Source organism: Eublepharis macularius, chromosome 6 (genome assembly GCF_028583425.1).
Source record: "Eublepharis macularius isolate TG4126 chromosome 6, MPM_Emac_v1.0, whole genome shotgun sequence".
NCBI lineage: Eukaryota > Metazoa > Chordata > Lepidosauria > Squamata > Eublepharidae > Eublepharis > Eublepharis macularius.
This window is the reverse complement of record NC_072795.1, coordinates 55,687,636-55,709,657: the sequence shown is the minus strand read 5'-3', so window position 1 is coordinate 55,709,657 and position 22,022 is coordinate 55,687,636. Positions and strand designations below refer to the sequence as shown.

At 41.7% G+C, this 22,022-nt stretch overlaps 1 protein-coding gene across 1 annotated transcript in view; it reads left to right on the top strand.

Annotated features, from left to right (window-relative positions):
* KY (kyphoscoliosis peptidase) overlaps positions 1–22,022 on the top strand; it is a 54,213-nt gene that overhangs the window by 19,460 nt on the left and 12,731 nt on the right. Inside the window, exons 4-7 of the mRNA XM_054982254.1 lie at positions 6,718–6,792; positions 8,244–8,300; positions 12,355–12,437; positions 14,896–15,004. Coding sequence (XP_054838229.1) covers positions 6,718–6,792; positions 8,244–8,300; positions 12,355–12,437; positions 14,896–15,004 — 324 coding nt within the window. The remainder of the gene's footprint in view (positions 1–6,717; positions 6,793–8,243; positions 8,301–12,354; positions 12,438–14,895; positions 15,005–22,022) is intronic.

Sequence of the window (22,022 nt, the reverse complement as noted above, 5' to 3'; positions counted from 1 at the left end):
CGCCCGAAGGTACACAGTGCCAAAAAGGTCCAGAGTATAGCTGGTTGGTGGTTGCAAAACAGGTGGCAACGAGCTACACCGGTCTCATTCCTTTCGGCTCGTTTCAGAAAGGGTCCTTCGTCAGGCCACAATTATCCTACAATTCATATTACAAAATATCAATATCAGTCCGTTTAGAAACATACCAATAGTTTCATTTCTCCAACCATACTTACTACTTCGTCAGGCGAATTCGTATAGAGAGTCAACTATCAGTCAATATCAGATGCTGAAATCAGCTACCATATGAGGTGGAAGGGGCACGCATATCATCAGTTAAATACAAAAGCTCAAGGCTAATTGCCAATTAACACATATTATTACATTTAAAGGAACTTTACCAATAAATACATTGCACTTTTCCCAAATCCATTTCTATATTCAATTTTCACACACAAAACCAATATAAATTGTACATCAGGATGGTTCTAAAATCAGTGGAAGAGTAGGGGCAGCCACCCAGCCAATTACACTACCACACCACACAAAGTCACTACATTTAAAGGAGTATATCTAATAAATACATTGCACTTTTCCCTATTGCACTCTTATATTCAATTTACACAACCGTTAATAATGTGACTCAAAAAGAAACTAATACCAATAGAGGAAGGAGGAACAGAACGGAAAGGGGAAGGCTTCAACAAACCGAAAAAAATTCATTCAATCCCAACCAGAGGGAAGAGAAAATCTTTTTTTGGGGGGGGATATCTTTCAAAAGCCAATCCTAAGTTTAAAGAAACACCGAATAGTCTATGTCATTATTCAAACCCTCTGGTAGCATAGTGTGTAATTTAAAAATCCACCTGATCTCAGCCTGTAGGAGAAGGCGTTTATTAAAACCAGGACTCTTTATTACCTCCAAGACTGAGTATCTAAAGGTTCTATCACTTCCGTGTTTGTTCCAAAGATGTTGGTAGAGGGGCGTGTCTTCACTATGATTTTTGACCCTTGATATATGTTCCTGCATGCGTAAACGCACTGGGCGAGTGGTGCAGCCCACGTATGACAAGGGACAACTGCATTGTAAGAGATACACTACATTGTTAGTGTTGCATGTGGAGAAATCCCTGGGTATTATAGGGTTCGGGAGTTTCATCTTCCTAAGGTCTAAGCAAAGGGCACATACACTACAATGACCGCATGGAAAGTGTCCAAGCGGTAGATTATTTTGTTTAATTGGACTCATAAAATCCGAGTGCACTAGGAGGTCCTTTAAGCTTTTAGTTCGTCGGTATCCTACTTTGGGCGGAGCCTCACAGCCTGGAATATCTAAAAGGACACGCCAATATTTTCTGATGATTCTCACTATTGGCTCGGCCAGGGGGGATTGATCAATGGCCCAGGTAATGCCCGTTCTCTCTGTGTCGCGTTGTCTATAGGATAGCAATTGTGAGCGGGGCGAGCGATCTGCTCTCTGTTTGGCCCGGGAGATCACCCAAGCTGGGTATCCCCGCGCCTTAAAATCATTTGCCATCCTGCTAGCTTCTTCCTGATAGTGACATTGGAAGGAAGCGTTCCTTTTAATGCGCAGAAATTGCCCTACCGGGATGTTCTTTTTAAGTACCGTTCGGTAGTAGGAATTGTACTGCAGATAGGCTGCCCTATCTGTTGGTTTCCTAAAGGGCCTCACCCCTAACGACGTGGCTGACCTCTTAAAGACCACCACATCCAAGAAAGGGATGCTGTCCCCGCTGCCCTGGTGTGTAAATCGTATATTTTCATCTAAGTTATTCAGCCATTCCACAAAACTCTCCACCACTAAAGGGGTGCGCATTATGCAAAAAATTTCATCTATGTATCTTCTTATGCAGATTATCTGTTCCAAAAATGGGTTAATTTCAGGGTCATACAGATATTTATTTTCCAAAAACGCCATAAACAAAATTGCAATACTTGGGGCCGCGGGACACCCCATCGCGACCCCTTTAATTTGATAAAAATATTGGTTCTCAAATCTGAAGTAGTTCTTTTCTGTGATGAGGTCCAAAAGATCCAAAAGAAAACTAGTCGGGGGAAAACAGGTGGACCGCATGTTCAATGTCCCTTCTATAACTGTCCGAGCCTCACAATGGGGAATTGAAGTGTAAAGTGACTGAACATCTAATGTTAACAGATAAGCCTCTGGTGGAACTTCCATATCCTCCACTAATTTAATAAAGTCGGTGGTGTCCTTTATAAAGGACTTTACCGTCGTCACAAAGGGTTGTAAGAAATTATCTAAATAGATCGCCAGCGGTTCCAAGATCGAATTACACGCAGAAATAATTGGACGCCCGGGGGGAGGACGCCCTTGTTTATGGATTTTGGGCAGGCAATAAAAGACGGGCACCCGTGGGTCTTGATTGAATAAAGCTTGATGTAACGATTGGGATATAAAATTATTGGCCAATCCATTATCCAGTAATATTTTTATAATTCTCTGGATTTCTATCGTGGGATCGTGGTTGATCGGGGTATAATATTCCCGGTCTGATAGTTGTCGTAGGACCTCCTGTCGGTAGTCCTCCCTATCCAACAGGACAATCCCTCCCCCTTTGTCTGCCGGTTTTATAATAATTCCCTCGTCTTTTTGTAAAGATTGTAAAGCTGCCCACTCCAATCTTGTCAGATTTTGCCGCGTTCCTACAGGCTGGCTCTCCACTTTTGCTACCTCCTTAAGTACTAATCTCTCAAATGTCTCTAGTTGGGTGTCTACCACTAGTGGGGTAAAAGTGGACCTGCTCTTAAGTCCAGCACATAAAGAGCCCGAGGGAGTGTTGCCAAAGTACTTCTTTAATTTTAATTGACGAAAAAGTTTGTACAGATCAATCCTAGTATTGAGAGCGTTATATCTGGGACGAGGAACGAAACCCAACCCTTTGTTCAGAACCTGCATTTCCAAATCCGTGAGTGGCCGGCTGGATAAATTGAAAACTATGTTCTGTATCTGCCTCTGCGCGAGAGACGGCCCCTCGCTAAAAAAGTTCGTCTCGAGGATTGATTGGGTATCGTTCGACTTCTAAGGGTCCGTCCCTCTTCAATTCCCCATTGTGAGGCTCGGACAGTTATAGAAGGGACATTTTTTGCATAATGCGCACCCCTTTAGTGGTGGAGAGTTTTGTGGAATGGCTGAATAACTTAGATGAAAATATACGATTTACACACCAGGGCAGCGGGGACAGCATCCCTTTCTTGGATGTGGTGGTCTTTAAGAGGTCAGCCACGTCGTTAGGGGTGAGGCCCTTTAGGAAACCAACAGATAGGGCAGCCTATCTGCAGTACAATTCCTACTACCGAACGGTACTTAAAAAGAACATCCCGGTAGGGCAATTTCTGCGCATTAAAAGGAACGCTTCCTTCCAATGTCACTATCAGGAAGAAGCTAGCAGGATGGCAAATGATTTTAAGGCGCGGGGATACCCAGCTTGGGTGATCTCCCGGGCCAAACAGAGAGCAGATCGCTCGCCCCCGCTCACAATTGCTATCCTATAGACAACGCGACACAGAGAGAACGGGCATTACCTGGGCCATTGATCAATCCCCCCTGGCCGAGCCAATAGTGAGAATCATCAGAAAATATTGGCGTGTCCTTTTAGATATTCCAGGCTGTGAGGCTCCGCCCAAAGTAGGATACCGACGAACTAAAAGCTTAAAGGACCTCCTAGTGCACTCGGATTTTATGAGTCCAATTAAACAAAATAATCTACCGCTTGGACACTTTCCATGCGGTCATTGTAGTGTATGTGCCCTTTGCTTAGACCTTAGGAAGATGAAACTCCCGAACCCTATAATACCCAGGGATTTCTCCACATGCAACACTAACAATGTAGTGTATCTCTTACAATGCAGTTGTCCCTTGTCATACGTGGGCTGCACCACTCGCCCAGTGCGTTTACGCATGCAGGAACATATATCAAGGGTCAAAAATCATAGTGAAGACACGCCCCTCTACCAACATCTTTGGAACAAACACGGAAGTGATAGAACCTTTAGATACTCAGTCTTGGAGGTAATAAAGAGTCCTGGTTTTAATAAACGCCTTCTCCTACAGGCTGAGATCAGGTGGATTTTTAAATTACACACTATGCTACCAGAGGGTTTGAATAATGACATAGACTATTCGGTGTTTCTTTAAACTTAGGATTGGCTTTTGAAAGATATCCCCCCCCAAAAAAAGATTTTCTCTTCCCTCTGGTTGGGATTGAATGAATTTTTTTCGGTTTGTTGAAGCCTTCCCCTTTCCGTTCTGTTCCTCCTTCCTCTATTGGTATTAGTTTCTTTTTGAGTCACATTATTAACGGTTGTGTAAATTGAATATAAGAGTGCAATAGGGAAAAGTGCAATGTATTTATTAGATATACTCCTTTAAATGTAGTGACTTTGTGTGGTGTGGTAGTGTAATTGGCTGGGTGGCTGCCCCTACTCTTCCACTGATTTTAGAACCATCCTGATGTACAATTTATATTGGTTTTGTGTGTGAAAATTGAATATAGAAATGGATTTGGGAAAAGTGCAATGTATTTATTGGTAAAGTTCCTTTAAATGTAATAATATGTGTTAATTGGCAATTAGCCTTGAGCTTTTGTATTTAACTGATGATATGCGTGCCCCTTCCACCTCATATGGTAGCTGATTTCAGCATCTGATATTGACTGATAGTTGACTCTCTATACGAATTCGCCTGACGAAGTAGTAAGTATGGTTGGAGAAATGAAACTATTGGTATGTTTCTAAACGGACTGATATTGATATTTTGTAATATGAATTGTAGGATAATTGTGGCCTGACGAAGGACCCTTTCTGAAACGAGCCGAAAGGAATGAGACCGGTGTAGCTCGTTGCCACCTGTTTTGCAACCACCAACCAGCTATACTCTGGACCTTTTTGGCACTGTGTACCTTCGGGCGTCATCAGCATAGTTTGAGAGAATTCTACTACATTGGGACTTAATTTTCTCTCCATGCATGTGTATTGAATTGTTGTAGATAATTGGAAACTTCATGTAGATACATTGAATTAATTGTAGTGCGGTACAGATAATAATATTGTACTGAGTCACTCTTTGGCATACTTCCTTTTTTCTTGTTGTTTATCAGTACTTTTGAGGAAGTATTTTCTCCCCCTTCTCACCGTCCCCCCCGCCATATTACTCCAGTCTTGGCCTGTCTACACTGGTTCCCAAACTGTTTCTAGGTGAAGGTGAAGATGCTGACCTTTAATGCCCTATATGGTTTGAGACCAGCATACCTTAAGGATTATCCCTAGCCCTTATGAACCGACCTGCTCACTTCACTACGGTCATCTTTGGAGTCCCTGCTTCAAGTGCCCTGGCCTTCTGAGATTAGGCAGGAGGCAGTTCAGGAGAGGACCTTCTTAGTTATGGCACCAAAACTCTGGAGCCCTCTCCCCAGGAAGATTTATCTGCCCCATTCTGTTGCCATCTTCTACCAGTGGATGAAGATACTTTTTTTTTTTGATGTTCCGGCAGTAATCCCGTCGTCTTACCTAATGTTTTAATTGTTGGTTTTATTTTTTATATGTATTTTAGCTTGGGTTTTAATTGTTTTAATGATGTGTTGGGAGGTTAATGTGATTTTATTGTGTTAGCTGCCTTGTTGGCCTTTGTGAGGGCAGAAAGACAGGATAGACATTTTGTAAAATAAATAGACATTCTCCAATCTCTGATGCCCATTGTGAGTATCTCCTTTGTACCTGGATGAGAATATAAGATTTGACTTGCTAGATCAGACTAAAGATTCATCAAGTCCAACACGATGCCTCTGAAAGTAGCAACCTGAACATTCCTGCAAAACACAGCATGATGGAGATTGTTTTCTAGTCTTTAGTAGATTTTAAAAACCATAATGACTGAGTTTGATGATTAACCTTTGTTCTCCTTGCTGTTTCTTGATGAATCTGCAAAGCTTCTAACCTGCCCCCATCCCATGGCTTTATGCTGTAAATCTTTTTCTCAAACAAGTTATATTGGAAGCACAATGGTAAATCATACCTGGCAGAGTAAGATTAGAAAGAATCCCAACAGAAGACTGAACTAAAAAAAAACCAAAACAAAGAACACTTTTTTCTTTATTTTCTAAAAAAGGAAGCTGGAAGAATCAAGAAATAACACATCAATTACTTGTCTTCAGTGTCTGGAAAGATACTACCAAATAAAATCATAGCGTACATTTGTAAGGACCCAGAGGCTTCTAGTCAATTTCCCTGTTTGGTGAAGTAACATTGAATGCAAGGGGAACACAGTTGTCAAAATGTATCTTGACTTGAGGAAGGCACCTAGTCCCTCATGGCTTTCTTTCTAAGATATTTCTCAAATAATGATGAACTGCCATAAAATAGATCCTCAGAATAATTAAATAGCTTATTCTGAAAGTGTGCATGATGGTAGGCTAGATATATATGGAAGCCATTCATGAAGGGCAGCTATGGTTTTGTTAAAAAATACAAATGAGATGGACAAAAGAATAAACAGTGAAGGTGGAGGATAGCATGGAAAGAAATAGAAATAGAGGGTCTAACATTCTGAGTTGATTAACAAAAAGCATGTGGTATTATGAAATGATACTATGACATGGGAGAATAGTTTTTTCCCCCCTGTTCTTTTGTGCTGTATATGCGTTTACAGACTGAATTGCTGTGTCCAGTTTTGATCAGCTCCAAAATTCTTCTTGGTTTTAGGTACTCATGTAACAGTAGAGGTACATGCTAGAAATTCTACCCCACATTTGTTTAAGAAACTCTCCTTTGGGAAAGGTAAGCAGTTTTTAAAAAACCCTAAGATTATATTTGGTAAATAATAGCAATTCAGTTCAATTCACATGCATTGTTTGTAATGATTTTATTTATTTATTTTATTTATGTCATTTATATTCCGCCTTTCTCACTGAGACTCGAGGTGGATTACACAATGTGAGAGTAGTACAGAGGTTATCTCAAATAATATCAGATAAGAACACAACAAACTGAACAGGAAAGGCATTGTCACCTGATCCAAGGATTCTGACATGCTGCTTCCAGCTACATAAAAGCCATCTCAAGAGAGTTTTAGTGGAAAGCAGGATTTTTAAAAAATTGAAACCAGAAATGAATCCCCATGTTTCATGATCATGAATCTACATAATCAATGATGTCTCTACCAAACTGATGAAGTTGATGTACCCTAGTAATCACTCATCAGAGATGAGCCGTTTTCACACTGCTTACCTTCCTCGCAACAACCCGGAACATCGCACAAAAAAACGCAGAAGATCCCGTTTTCTCACGCAAGATTTGCATGATGTCGCGTAAATCTCATGCGAGAAAACACGATCTTCCATGGTTTTTTGCGTGATGTTCCGGGTCGTTGCGAGGAAAGGTAAGCAGTGTGAAAACATGGTGTCTTGATTTAGTCCCCACTTCCAAAACAGGTGACTAGGCCTCACCTTCCCCTCCACACTCTCCCAGCAGTCACTGCTATCAGACTTGTCTATGTATTTTGTGGTGCACAAGGATCCTTAGTCCAGAAAATGGTACTGCATGGGGGGAAACCCACATCCAATATCTGGATCTGTGTTAATGGTTCCATTTTTTCACAACATAATTGCCTACGTGTCAAACACATTTGGTGGGAGGGAGGATTGATTACTGACATCAAACAGCAAATTATGCATCAAAAAGATATCAAGGCCACTTCAGAGGGATACAAAATATGTCAGAAGCTCACCGAATCTCCCTACCCATCCCAATTTACTAGAGACACACAGACACACTTCTATTTTCAGTCACATTTACATTTCCAGCTCTGGCACTTTGGCAATTTTATTTTGTGGAATTATCCCATTGTTCTGGAGCCAATTTCTCAATCTTTTTTCTATTATCATATTGAATTGATTTTATTTTTTAAAAGGGAAACAAAGCAGAGGACCCATACATATAAGACAAAAGTTAGGAGTATTTGAGAGTGACAAAAATCTTGATTTGTATACTACTATTCAACAGTTGTAGTTAGGAGGACAAAATAAATACTTGCAACATACCTGTCACAACATTCATTTTTGCAGACATTTTCTCTGAGGGAAAAATTAAAGCGATTACCTTATGAGCAGATTCTTGATAATAAAATGAGAGACTGTTCCATATTTACCTTGTCCTTCTGTCCCATCAGTTTTTATCTGTCTGTCCTCTTGCCTGTCCATCATTCTCACATTCTTTTCACAATTTTGTAGGTTTTCAAGAGAATGGAAAACGCAGACTCCGCCCTCCTGGTTTGAAAGATCAGCATGGTAACTACAGAGCTGTACTGTACCATGTATCCCACATATACATTGTAGTTCTCACAGAAGGAACAAAATATTCTGAAAAGGAAGTATTGTTTTAAGAAAAACATTTTTATGTTACAAATGTACATTTAAGTGTAACAATGTGATAACACCAACAACAGCATTAACTCTAGTGGATTCTGGAACTATAAAGGTTTTATTCAGTTAATGTCAAAGACAGTCATGAAACTATTATGGAAAGGAAATATGGCTTTATGTCCAAGGAATCCTTCCAATTGCATTTCTAAATGTCAAAAATGAAGACATGAATAGATCTATGTGTATAATGACTACATAGATCTGCACATTATATCCTTGTCCTACTAGGATGTACACACACAAAAATGGAGTTCTTGGAGAAAACTTCCCCACATTCAGCACCAAAGGCAGAGCGCATGGTGCTCCCTGCCATATGTCACTTATCATCTGTTTGGAGGGTCTGGGAAACTGAATGCCTCCCCTTTGCCCTTCCCTCTGCACTCACTGTGTACTGATAGCACTTACTGATTACTTACTGCTACTTATTTTTTATTTATTGGACAGATCCTGAAAAGCAATAGAGGCAACTATACTGCACATGACTGCACACATAGATGTTTGGCTCAAGGCCAGAGACCCATGTAATGACTCTCAAAGCCAGGAGCTTTTGTTTGATTGATTATTTTATTTAGGTATGAATTATAAAGTCTAGGAGGCCATGTGTAGCTTGAATATATCACTAAGTTCATGGCAAATGAGAATAAATAACTTTCACAGTCCTCCAAGGTCCAAGAATAACACTGGCAAATAGAGGATATATACCACTGCCACTAGAAGTGCGAGCTAGTAAAGGAGATTCCTACAAGGCTGGACGTGTCTTCAAAACTGAATTTCAGAAGCAGAGCAGCCAAATGCAATGAACAAGCTCCTGTATCTACTATACTTCACCTCTTTCCACACTGGTGCTGCATTTACCCTTTAATATGTTATGGATTAAATCCTGGAGTGCTGTTTTTGACGAAGCAGCTACTAAGTGGTTACCAGGCACTGCCCTTTAGCATAGGTTTTCCAACTCTAGGTTGGGAAATTTCTGGAGATTTGGGAATGGAGCTTGGGCAGAGACCTCAGCAGGGTATAATGCCTTACTCCATCCTCCAAAGCAGCTGTTTCCTCCAGGGGAACTGATCTCTAAAGTGTGGAGATCAGTTGTAATTTGGAGGGATCTCCATGCCCCCACCTGAACATTGGCAACTTTACTTCAGCTGCCCAAAACAGTACTGTAAACTATAGTTGAGCTGTAAACTTCTCTCAGAAGATGATGAAAATCAGCTCCTTCCCTCAGAATGCAAACGGGGCAGACCAACACCTAATCTCTACTTTCCTTCAAGCGGCTACCCTGCCATCTCAAGTAGCCAAGTTGTAGTCCATTTAGGGTGTAAAGGTTTAATACTTTTAGAATTCACTGCCATGGCACACTTATCTTGGCTGCAAATATCCTGAAACACAGACATAGCCTTTTATAAAACAAAAGAGCACTATGGTGCAACCTCATTTTTGTAAACAGTTCAGTTGGTGTGTAAAAGCAGCATACCTACTTCATCCACGCATGAGTTAGAAGGCACATTCCCTTTGGAGGGGGCAAGTGTTTCAGACACATGCCCCCTTTAAGGTAAGTCTTAGATTAAGTATCTGAAAGCAGGCTAGTCAATGCCTGCCCTATGTTACAAGTGTTTAAATATTGCCTTCTTTCAGTGTTCACAACATGCCGGAGGCCTGGTACACAATTCTAACTTCTACAAGGTAACAGCATATGACTGTATGAGTTATTATAAATTTTGCAGCTAAGGGAGCCTTTTCAGTTATAGCCTGACAAAGACTAAAACTGATCGCCAATTTGAAGAAACTACCCAGCTCCCAAACGGCAAAAAGTAATTTTCTGAGCTATATAGAGCAGGAACCTTTTAAGTGCGTAAATCTGCTTTAGCTCTCTTTAGGTCACTGTAATAACCCTCTTCAGTGGAAGGCCAGATAAACAAACAAGCCTGTTAAAGAGACAGATGCCTTCTGCTTGAGTGCTGGTTTGAGACAGACAGATGGCTGATCATTAGGTGACAGTGACACACACACACACCCCTTGTCTGTGATTGCTCCTTCACTAATCACAATCTGGCAATGAGGATGAATCAAGCCTGACCAAGGAACACTGTGAAATGTGCTTCTGGCACAGAGGTTTTGCTTCAGTTTTCTTACTGTAGCTCTGATGCAGCATAAAATGGGAAAGAAACTTGTACCCAGCTTTAAAAATCAGAAAAGGCCCCCATGCCTGGATGTGTGTTGCCTCCAGTTCTGTGTAGATGGGGCTTTGCTAGATGAGTCTTTCAGTTCAGATGTGCATCAGCCAATGTACAGATAACTCACAATGCAGCGTAGATGGTGTGTGGGGGTTGCAAGCCCATGAGCAGGCAGTACAATTATAGATTTGAGCCTCTATGGTACATCCTTAGGCTGGTCATGTGAAGAAGTCGTCCTAGATAGCCAGGAACATACATAGCCAGGAACATACATATAAGAGTATGTATGCAAGAAAGAGAAAAAAAATGTTTACAAAGATTGCAAGATCTGATTGGATCTTGTGAGAATTTGTTCTCTGCATGTGACACAACAGCTGCTATTTCTTTCATTGCTTCGCCTTTTAGCCCTCTTTGTTAACATTTTTCTCTGTACTTGCCTACTAGCCCAGGAGCCCAAACATCCAGTGAAAGGAGCTCTGACTTAACAAAACTTATCTTAACAAATGTATTTGTCAGTCTTCAGGGCACCACAGGACTTTTAGTTGTAGTCATATTTTAAACCAATTAAAACTCAATCCAGTTTACGCATCTCATGTCAAAATGCCTTTAGTGTAACTCCAAATAAGGGCCTAACCAGACGTTACATTTTCTCCACTCTGCCACCTGTGTTTGCCCTGATAATGTGTACATCAAATTGCATGTCTGTACATCTTCAGCCACACCTTTCATTCTCCCCATATCTCTTCCAATGGATGTCTGCAGTGAAGGTCCAATGTGCACCTAGGGTTGTCATCACTCAGGTGGGGTCTGGAGTTCTCCTGGAATTACAACTGATCTCCAAACTACAATTCCCCTGGTGAAAATGGCTGCTTTGGAGGATAGACTCTATGGCATCATACCTAGGGTTGCCAGCATAAGGCTGGCAACCAAAGGAGACTCAAGTGGTGGGAGGGCCTTGCCTGCAACATAATGATGTCACTGGTGATGGGTTGGAGTGATTCCCTGTGTAACCAGAAGTGGCATCAGCATGTTGCCAGGAGGCACTCCAGGCAAAACTCTATGGTTTCTCCCCTAATTTTTCTCCTGCCGCTCTACTCAGTGGCAGAGGAAAGGGCCTACTGGAGGCAGGGGATCTCCCATCCCCACAGGAACCTGGGAACCCTAATTATACCCTTCTGAGGTCCATTTCCTGTCATCCATAGACTATATGTCCAAATCTCCAAAAATTTCCCAACATGGAGTTGGCAATCCTATGTGCATCGCCATGATGCTATCCCAGGATTCCCTTCAGTTTAGAGCATGCTTGTTATTTTCTCTAAGAAGCCTTAGAATTGTACTCTAGAATTTGACAAGAAGACGGAGTATATAAAATTTGCACGCGCACACCCCGCCAACTTTCAGCTTGAGAATAGCATAAACCCATAATTTTACTTGCAGAAATAGGGTTGCCAAAATTCCAGGTGGGGTAGAATACTCCCTGAATCACAACTGATCTTCAGACTATAGAGATCAGTTCCCTTCACTTCAGAGTGTGGTCTCAATGGCATCACAAACCCTGGTGAGCTTCCTCCCCTACCCAAACTCTGCCCTCCCCAGGTTCCATCCCCAGATCTCCAGAAATTTCTTAACTTGGAGCTGGCAACCCTATATGGGAAGTGTAACATCTGTCTAGGCCCTTGCTTAGGTGCCCCGTGGAAATTTGTCTTCCGTTCTAGAATGATTGTTTCTGATTGCATGTTTGTTTCCAGCTTACCCATGGGACAAGTCCTGCTTGAAATCTATGCCTTTAGATCTGAAGCAATTTGAGAAATTGGATTCATATGCAACAAAGGTAAAACATCATAAAGATCATCCCATTGTGAGCTCCATCTGAACTCCTGCTTCTTTTAGAACTCCTGTATCAGCCATGCAAAATCAATGGACTGATTCTCGTGACTGGTTCATAATTATATTTCATGGAATATTTGTGGAATCTGAATAACTGAAGGATCAGCAGTGATACCACTTCACAGAGCCTGGTTTTGTGCTTATTCCAAACTGTGATGACTGTTCAGCATTCCGTGTATGGTTTAACCATGATCCCAAATTGCTGGAATGTCCAACAGCAATGTGTGGAAAAAAGTTAAACTACTTGTGGCGATCCAAGTGTGTAGTGAATCAACTTGTCAGCGTGTTAGTTTAAACCACATTCATTTTTTTTAATGTTAGTATAAACCATAGTTCATTTTTTTCGAACAGTGCGAATTGTCCTTTGTTCATGATGTGATAGATTTCCTGGAGAATTGGGATATTGATTGATACCTAAGAGCAAAATAGATTCTGCAGCTAACATGCTTTTTGGACAGGTTATAAAATATAATTTGCTGAAGTCTGATGATGGCCAATGTCTATTGCTCACTTTTCTCCTTCAAACCTGATTCTACATGGATAAAGTGCAAAACACAGACAGTTCATCGTTACTTTAAGCTTCATTAGGTACTGCTGATTTGTTTCTTATATTCTGTGTTGAGCATGTTCTTCCTCAATCATTTTAGTGGAGATGTTGCTTTCTTAGAGCAGGGCAATCCAAAGTTCCAAATACATGTAAGAACATAAGAAGAGCCCGTTGGATCAAACTAATGGGTGATCTCCTCCAGAAGCCTCTTTTTACACAGAGACAACTTGATGTCCTAGAAGACCGATCAGCATGGGCATAGTGGCTAATTGCCCTGTTCCTCCCTGCAACTGGTATTCGGTAGTATGTTGTTTCTGAACATCAGGTTCCATTTAATAGCCATTGATGCAGCTATCCTCCATGATTTGTCTAATCCCTTTAAAGCTGTCTAAGGTAGTGGCCATCAAAACATCCTGTGACAGAGTTCACTCAATCTTGTTGTAGAAGATGTGAACTGGTGACCAAACACAAATTGGATTTCCATAGAGGTGGAGTCTGCTCAACAGATTATCTTAATTTTGTGATTATTTCCTCTGAGATTTTTTTCTAATCATATGGAAGTTTTCTCGGCTTCTCCCAAAATTCCACTGCTGTTTACCTGAGGAGAAGCCTCCAAATTCACTTTGAATGTCATTTTAGACAAAAGCTGATGACAATCTAGAGAAGTGCTGAAGTGCCCCTGAGAAACTTTGTTACACATAATTAAAGTTTCTCGAAGTTTCACCTTAGAAAGCTCTAAAATTTGCTTCAGATTTTGCTTTAGGCACCATTTCAGTGGCAACTCTAATTTTTATCCAATAACTCGCTGAATACTTCATATTAGCAAGCAGTCCAAGATACATCTTTGACTGTGTGGTTCCCAGATCTTTAGATTAATTATAACACTCTTTCAATGGCTGGTAAAGGAAATTATGTGGTAATAAAATCTCACCTTTGGCCTGAAAGTTGAGGATGCCTGGCTGACAACAATCATACCACGTGAAAGGAAACAGTTTAAATAGGATCTAGAGCTGTCAGTGCCTGATCTCACCCTAAGGACATAAACAGAATAAGGGGAAGTAACCCTATCTGACATCATTGCCAAAGACTTGCAGCCACAGATAGCCTCCAAAAGTGGCATGGAAAAGCTGATGAAAGTCATGTTTGGAGTAATGAGTGCTTAAAAGTTAAGCTCCTGAACTAAAAATGTTGGCTGATAAATTTGTCCTGAGCAGGGGTCATTTCATAGAAAAAAAGCTGGAGGAACTCATTAGCATAACTCAGTAGCATAACTCAGTAACATATGCCACGCCCCTTGCCATCACCGGAAGTGTGTCATTAGCATGACTAATTTGCATATGCCACACCCCCTGACATCACCTATCCTGGCTGTTTTGGACCCAATCCTGGCCATTCAGAGCTGAAATTGGGCCCAAAATGACAAAAAGGGGCTGAAAATGGCCAAAAAGGGGCTCAAAATGGTCAGGATCGGGCTGCTGCTGAGTGGGAGAGTGATCCACCACCCGTCAGAGGCCTGATCTGGGCCGTTTCAGCCCCAATCCAGGCTGAAACGGGCCCAAAATGGCCAAGAGTCAGGTGGACAGGGCCACCTGACATGTGACCTCTTTGGGGAACTGCCGGAACTGCACTCCTGTGCGTTCCCCCTCGAAATGAGCCCTGGTCCTGAGCCACACTGTAATCTAATGTGCTTTTTCTATCAACCACATTGTTGACCAACCCAGTGGTTCTGGTAGGTAAAGGAAAAGCAAATCAGATGCACAGTATTGGCTCATTTGTATTTGACAAGAAGACAGAATGTAACCATATCACGTAGTCTGATTTGAAACTGATGATCTGCTTGCTACTTGTAATACAGGTGACTGCCAAGAGTAGCGTGGAGGACCTGGTAAAAACCTTGCTCCGTGTAGCTCATACTGACCTCGAAAAAGTCAGGGCCATCTGGACATGGATATGCCACCATATAGGTAAGCAGGGAACTCTGGCAGAATTTAGAAGCTATGGATAATGCTGAATTGGTTTTCCTTGCTGTTTGTTTCTTAAAATTCTAGTTTATACTTTGTGAGGAGAGTATAGATTGAGAGCATATAAAGAGATTCAGGTAAGGTAAGCTGTGTGAAAACAGCCATAGGCAGGAGTAGGGGAAAGAGGTGGTGGAATTCACTGGGTACCATATGTATGTGCGCGTGGTCCTGGAACCATGTGATGATGTCACTTCTGGGAAGTGATGTCATCATACAGGCCATGGCCACCCCGGGAGTGCTCCCGCGCTCCACAGGGAGCCCAATTTGGGTCCAAATTGGCCTGGAATGTGCCGCTGCCACACAGGAGAGTTCTCCCCAGCCCTGCAGCAACCCGATCCTGGCTGTTTTGGACCCAAATTGGGCCAAATCGAGCCTGAAATGGCCCAGATTAGGCCTGAATTGGCCTGGGAAAGGCCGCTGCCATGTGGAGGAACCGTCCCCCACCTGGCAGCGGCCCAATCCTGGCCGTTTTGGGCCTAAATTGGGCCAAAATGGGCCCCAAATGGCCAAAACTGGCCCGGGATTGGACCCAAATCAGCCTGGAACGGGCTGCTGCCATATGAGGGAACTGTCCCCTGCCCCGCAGCAGCTTGATCCTGGCGATTTCGGGCCCGAATTTGTCCCAAGCAGGCCCAAAATGGCCAAATTGGGCCCAAAATGGCCCAGATCAGGCCCAAATTGGCTTGGAATGGGCCACTTCCATGCAGAGGAACCCTCTCTCACCCAGGAGCAGCCTGATCCTGGCTGTTTTGGGCCATAACTGGGCCAAAACAGGCACAAACGGCCTGGATCTGGCCCGAATCAGCCTGGGATGGGCCACTGCCACACAGGAGAGCACTCCAGGCAGTGGCCCAATCCTGGCTGCTTCAGGTCCAAATACCCACCCAGTCACATGGGTATTTTTAAGAGATGCCGGAATACCATTCCACAGCATTCCAGCTGGGGAAAAAAGCTTTAGGCAGAACAGAAGGGTACTGGTGAAAAGAGCAGAGCAATGCACCAGAAGACAGTGAGAACATGTGCTGCTTCTAGTAGGATTTGCAGGCCCTAAATATGTATAAGTGTCTAATTCACTCACAGTCAGAAACACTCATGCTCCTTGCTGCCATATCCAGTGGTGGCTATAAATAAAAATCAGACAGCTAGAAATGTAAGGAGGTAAAAGAAGGCGAACAAAGGTGCGATGACAGCACTTCCAGGAGTGATGACATCGTGCCCAGAAGTGATGTCATCACACCACGCTAGGAGTGCATGCTTTGCACGTGTGCGAAAAGCCTCAAAAGTTGAGTGCCAGGTCCCCTTATTCTCCCACCAGACAACCCTAGACAGAATAGCTGTGTTATCTGGGGCCCTTTTCACACAGCCTCTGTAAATCATTTTGGCTACTGGTTGCAAGTGGATTTTTTGTGCCATTTCAGACACAACCAGTTTGGCTGCCAGTTGCTAGCAGTCTTTTGGAACTTTTAATTAGAAAATACCACGCATTTATATGTCTGCTTTTTCTCAAGTTATTTCTCAGACAGCAAGCACAAACACTGGACTCTGAGGGTCAAAACTGGACATCTGGCAACCCTATGGGGTTTGCAGTGAAGTGAACTCCCTGATGGCTTACTTCTAGTTTAGTGTACAGAAATCTCAGCCAAACTCTCCCACAGGGAGTTGCAGGGAAAACATAGGGAAAGAAAACCAGAAGGAAATCCCATGAGGCTGGCTCTAGCACTGAGACTCACTGCTCATCCCAAGGACCTCTGGTCAGAGTAGTCATTTGCTAGGAACTGTAGACAGAGGGTGGGATACAGGAGACCGGTGGGGCAGTGACATAGTCACAAAAAGAAAGTAGAACTTGGAGGGGGAGGTAACATAATCAGACCCTCAGACAAGGCCTTTCTGCAGGGAAGCAGATGAACAAAATCAAGATGAAAATTATTTCAATATAGAGATCAAATCTATGGCAACTCATTTTCAGTGAAGTGTGCATAGTCCTATAGATTCATTGTACACTGCCAGTGGCTGTGGAATAGGGTTGCCAGGTCCCTTGGGGCCCGAACCGGGGGATGGGGGAGTTGTGTGAGGCGGCACGCATGGAGGGAACTTACCTCACACACTCTGGAGGGCTTCCATGTCACACAGAGCATGACAAGGAAGGGAAGTAGGGTTCCCAGGTCCATATACCTGGGAGCCAGTTTGGTGTGATGGTTAAGAGCGTGGGACTCTAATCTGGAGAACCGGGTTTGATTCCCCACACCTCCACTTGTTGCCAGCTGGGTGACCTTGGGCTAGTCACAGTTCTCTGGAGCTCTCTCAGCCCCACCCACCTCACAGGGTGTTTTGTTGTGGGGATAATAATAGCATACTTTGTAAACTGCTCTGAGAGAACATTAAGTTGTCCTGAAGGGTGGTATATAAATCGAATGTTGTTGTTGTTATACTCTCCCAGCAGGAGGGGGGAACCTCAGACTTACCTGAGGAAGTTTCGTTGTGCGTGCACTCCTGGAGAGGTGTGATGATGTCACTTCTGGGAAGTGATGTCATCTTGTCAGCTAGAGGTGTGCTTTCACACTTTGCAAGGGGCTAATTCTGGCCCATTTGGGATGAAAATTGGCGCCTGCGAAGAGCAGGAGTATGCCCATGGCCAGCGCAATGACATCACTTCAGGAAGTAATGTCATCCCGCCCCGATGGGAGCATGCCCAGTGCGTGCTTTCCTAGGTTGCCTGCCAGTGGTGGGCAATCGCCAGAGTTTGCTACCTCCCGCTGATCACCAGCAATCAGCAGGTAACCAAGCAAACCCCTGGGAAAGGTAAGTCTAAAGTGAAGGCCGCTGTGCAGGGCCAATTTGATAACTAGTATTGGTGGATGATTTTTCACAAATTAGTCCCATGCAGTGGCCTTCACTTCCTTGTTGCACCAGGCATGATATCATTTCTGGCACAACAAGGAAGTTGTCTGGAGTGCACAGAAGTGCACTCCAGAGCTCCCAGTCTGATTCCCCACACCTTTTCCCCCTCGCCTGTAAGGTAAGCTGAGGGGAGCAGAGACTGAGAGTGGGGAATCTCCCACCTCCACCAGGGAAATGGGATTCCTATGTTTTGAAGAAGTTGAAAGAACTCCTCAAAAACTGCAGGTGTTCTACAATGGGGCAAGACCAGTTAAGCTACCTAGCCATCCTGTCTACTGAATGTGAATTTGCAAGAAAAATGACTTGGGGGACAAGGGAGGGCTAGTTCATGATTTTGCAGTGGAAAAGGCCAGAAAAATAAAACTTTAAGTTAATTGGCCTAATCTTTGCAACCACATTGGTCCATTAGATTTTTTTTTAAAAAAAATAAAATAAATTGCCAGCATAATCTTGTTTTGGTGACCAAAAAGTAACAAAAACCGTTGGCAATCTTGTAGAAGTCTCAGGCAGGGAGCTTTTATTAAAGAAAAGGCCAGCATTTCTCAGAAATGTAGAATATGTAACATTAATTTCAGAATTAAAACAAATTTTTTTTTTTTTTAGAAAAATTTTTATTGGGTTAGAATATTATTATTTTTACATTACATTCAATTTTCCCCAAATTTTTCATTTCTAACCCCCTCCCTTTCCCCCCCTTTTGTTGACTTCCAACAGCTTTCCCCCCCTCTGTCCCTTTTCCCTTACTTCTATTAAATTCCTCTATCTAAAACAGATATACATTCTCCATTATATTAAGCAGTACATCTTTAACTCCTTTACTTACTATACACCCAAACTGTACGTCCTTGGATAAACAATTTATCCCCTTTTCCCATTTTGAATATTTCTATATATCATAAACCTATATATCATAAACCATAAAAATTTCCCACATTTAAATCAAACAAATCAAACAATTTGATTTGTTCTCTATATGTTACTCATTTCATCTTTTTATGGTAATTCTATATAGCTCATCACATAGTCAATCAATTTAACTCTTCTGTACATTCAGTTTGGTGCATATAAATCTTATCAAAGAAAGAAAATATTGTTAGTTACTCAATCCTCATGTTTAAACCTTATCATTAATTATTCTCTATCAATGTTCTATCAATTAACCTATACATATCTATATATATATATCAATCTATTAATCTAACTGCTTATAAGTTCACTTTTCTCTTCCTCCCCCGGTAAAGTCACCCCTCTCTTTTATACTTATATTATACTTCAGTAGTTCTCAAACTGCCACAGTTTTCCTCCCACCTCCCATTTCTTCTCCAGATGTTGTTTCAGCTTCTCCCAGTCCGTGCTAAACTGCCCTGAGTCCAGATCTCTCAATTTTCTCGTCATCTTGTCCATTTCAGCCATATACAGCAATTTGTAGATCCAATCTTCAATAGTTGGCACTTCTTGTACTTTCCATTTTTGCGCATACAAAAGTCTAGCTGCTGCTGTCATATAAAATATCAACGTCCTATGATGGGCTGGAATTCCCTCCATTCCCAAGTTTAGTAGCAGGAGTTCTGGGTTCTTATTTATTTGAAACTGTAAAATTTCACTCATTTCTCTTATTATTTCCCCCCAGTACTGCCTAGCTACCTCACACGACCACCACATGTGGTAGAGGGAGCCCTCATGTTTCTTACATTTCCAGCATTTATTAGAAGTATTCAAGTTCCCTAGCGCAATCTTCTTTGGTGTCATGTACCAACGATAAATCATTTTGTAAATGTTCTCTTTAATATTAGTACATGTCGTTATCTTCATTGTAGTTTTCCACAAGTATTCCCATGCCTCCATTGTTATTTCTTTATTAAAATTTATAGCCCATTTCACCATCTGTGTTTTAACTGTCTCGTCCTCAGTATACCATTTCAGCAGTACTTGGTATACCTTGGATATTCTTTTCTTATCTTCTTTAAGAAGGGTCTGCTCTAGTTCCGAGTTCTCTGTTCGTATGCCCCCTTTTGTAGAGTCCGAATTGTATAAGTCTCTGATCTGCCTATACTGGAACCAATCATAGTTAGGTGATAGTTCCTCTTGCGTCTTTATTCTAAGTTTAGATACTTCAATTTTAGTTATTTCTTTGTACGTTAAGCATTGTTGTTCATTATCAACAGCTCTCGGGTCTATCACCTCATATGGAACCACCCACAAGGGGGTTCCTTCTTGTAGATAAATTCTGTACTTCTTCCAGATTGTATATAAACTTCTCCTTACAAAATGATGCAGGAACATCGAGTTGACCTTCACTTTGTCATGCCATAGGTATGCGTGCCATCCAAAAATTTTTTTATATCCCTCTAGGGCTAATAGTTTCTTATTCTTTAATGTCATCCACTCTTTTAGCCAAACTAGGCAGATTGCATCATGATAAAGTCTCAGGTTGGGCAGTTGCATTCCGCCTCTTTCCTTTGCATCTTGTAAAACTTTTACTTTCACTCGAGGCTTCTTGCCTGCCCAAACAAAATCTGATATTTTCCTCTGCCATTTTTCAAATTGTTTAGAGTCTCTGATGATTGGTATTGTCTGTAGCAAAAACATTACTCTTGGTAACACATTCATCTTAACTGCTGCAATCCTGCCCAGCCATGACAAGTTCAATCTATTCCATTTGATCAAGTCTCTCTCTATCTGAATCCATAATTTTTCATAATTATTCTTGAACAAATCTATATTTTTTGCAGTCAGCTCAACTCCCAAATATTTCACCTTACTAGTTACTTCACAATCCGTTGTTTCCATTAACAATTGTTGTTTCTGCTTAGTCATGTTTTTGCATAGTATCTTTGACTTCTTTTTGTTAATGAAGAAACCTGCCAAGTCTCCAAACTCCTTAATCTTATCTATCACTTTTGGCATGTTCTCCAGTGGGTCTTCTACAATTAACATTATGTCATCTGCAAATGCTCTGACCTTATATGAATAGTCCTTTATTTTTATTCCTCGTATTTCCTCGTCTTGTCGTATTTGTATCATCAGAATCTCCAATACTAAAATGAACAACAATGGAGATAACGGGCAACCTTGTCTTGTTCCTTTACTAATCGTCAATTTCTTGGTCAGTTCATCATTCACTACAATTGCTGCAGTCTGGTCTCTATAAATTTCCTTAATTGCTTTGACAAATCTTTCTCCCAGTTGTAGCTTTTCCATAGTGGCAAACATAAAGTCCCAGTTTAAATTGTCAAACGCTTTTTCAGCATCTACAAAGAAGAAACCAACCTCTTTGTCACAACGCTTGTCATAATATTCAATAGCATTAATCACTGTCCTTAAATTGTCTCTTATTTGTCTGTCTGGCAAAAAGCCTGCTTGTTCCTCCTCTATAACTTCCGAGAGCCACCCCTTCAATCTCTCCGCCAATATCTTCGCAAAAATTTTATAGTCATTGTTAAGTAGTGATATAGGTCTGTAATTTTTCACGTTGGTCAGGTCTTGGCCCTCTTTTGGGATCAATGATATATTCGCTTCACTCCAAGTATCTGGAATCCTTTGATCCCTAAAAACTCCATTCATCACCTCTTTTAGGAATGGTGCCAGTTCATTGGCCATTATCTTATAAAATTTAGCCGTAAGTCCATCTGGCCCTGGCGCCTTTCCTAGATTTGCGGATTGTATTGCCTTACTTATTTCCTCATCAGTTACTTCACTGTTCAACTTATTTCTCCAAGCTTCCGAGATTTCTGGAAGTTTGGTTTTCTCCAGATATGATGCTATTGATTCTTTGTTTACTTCTTTTTTATTATACAGCTTAGCATAAAATTTATAAAAGGCTCTACTGATGGTAGTCTGCTCCAAGTACGTTTTATTTTCTTCACAGATTTTATTTATTGTTTTCTTTTCCCTTTTCTTCTTCAATTGCCATGCCAAATATTTCCCAGGTTTATTGGCACCCTCAAACGCTTTTTGATTCAATCTTTTAAGGTTCCACTCCAATTCTTTATTACTCATTGCTGTTAGCTGTTCTTGAAGAATTTTGATTTCCTGGTATATTTTCTTTTTTCCTGGTCTCTTT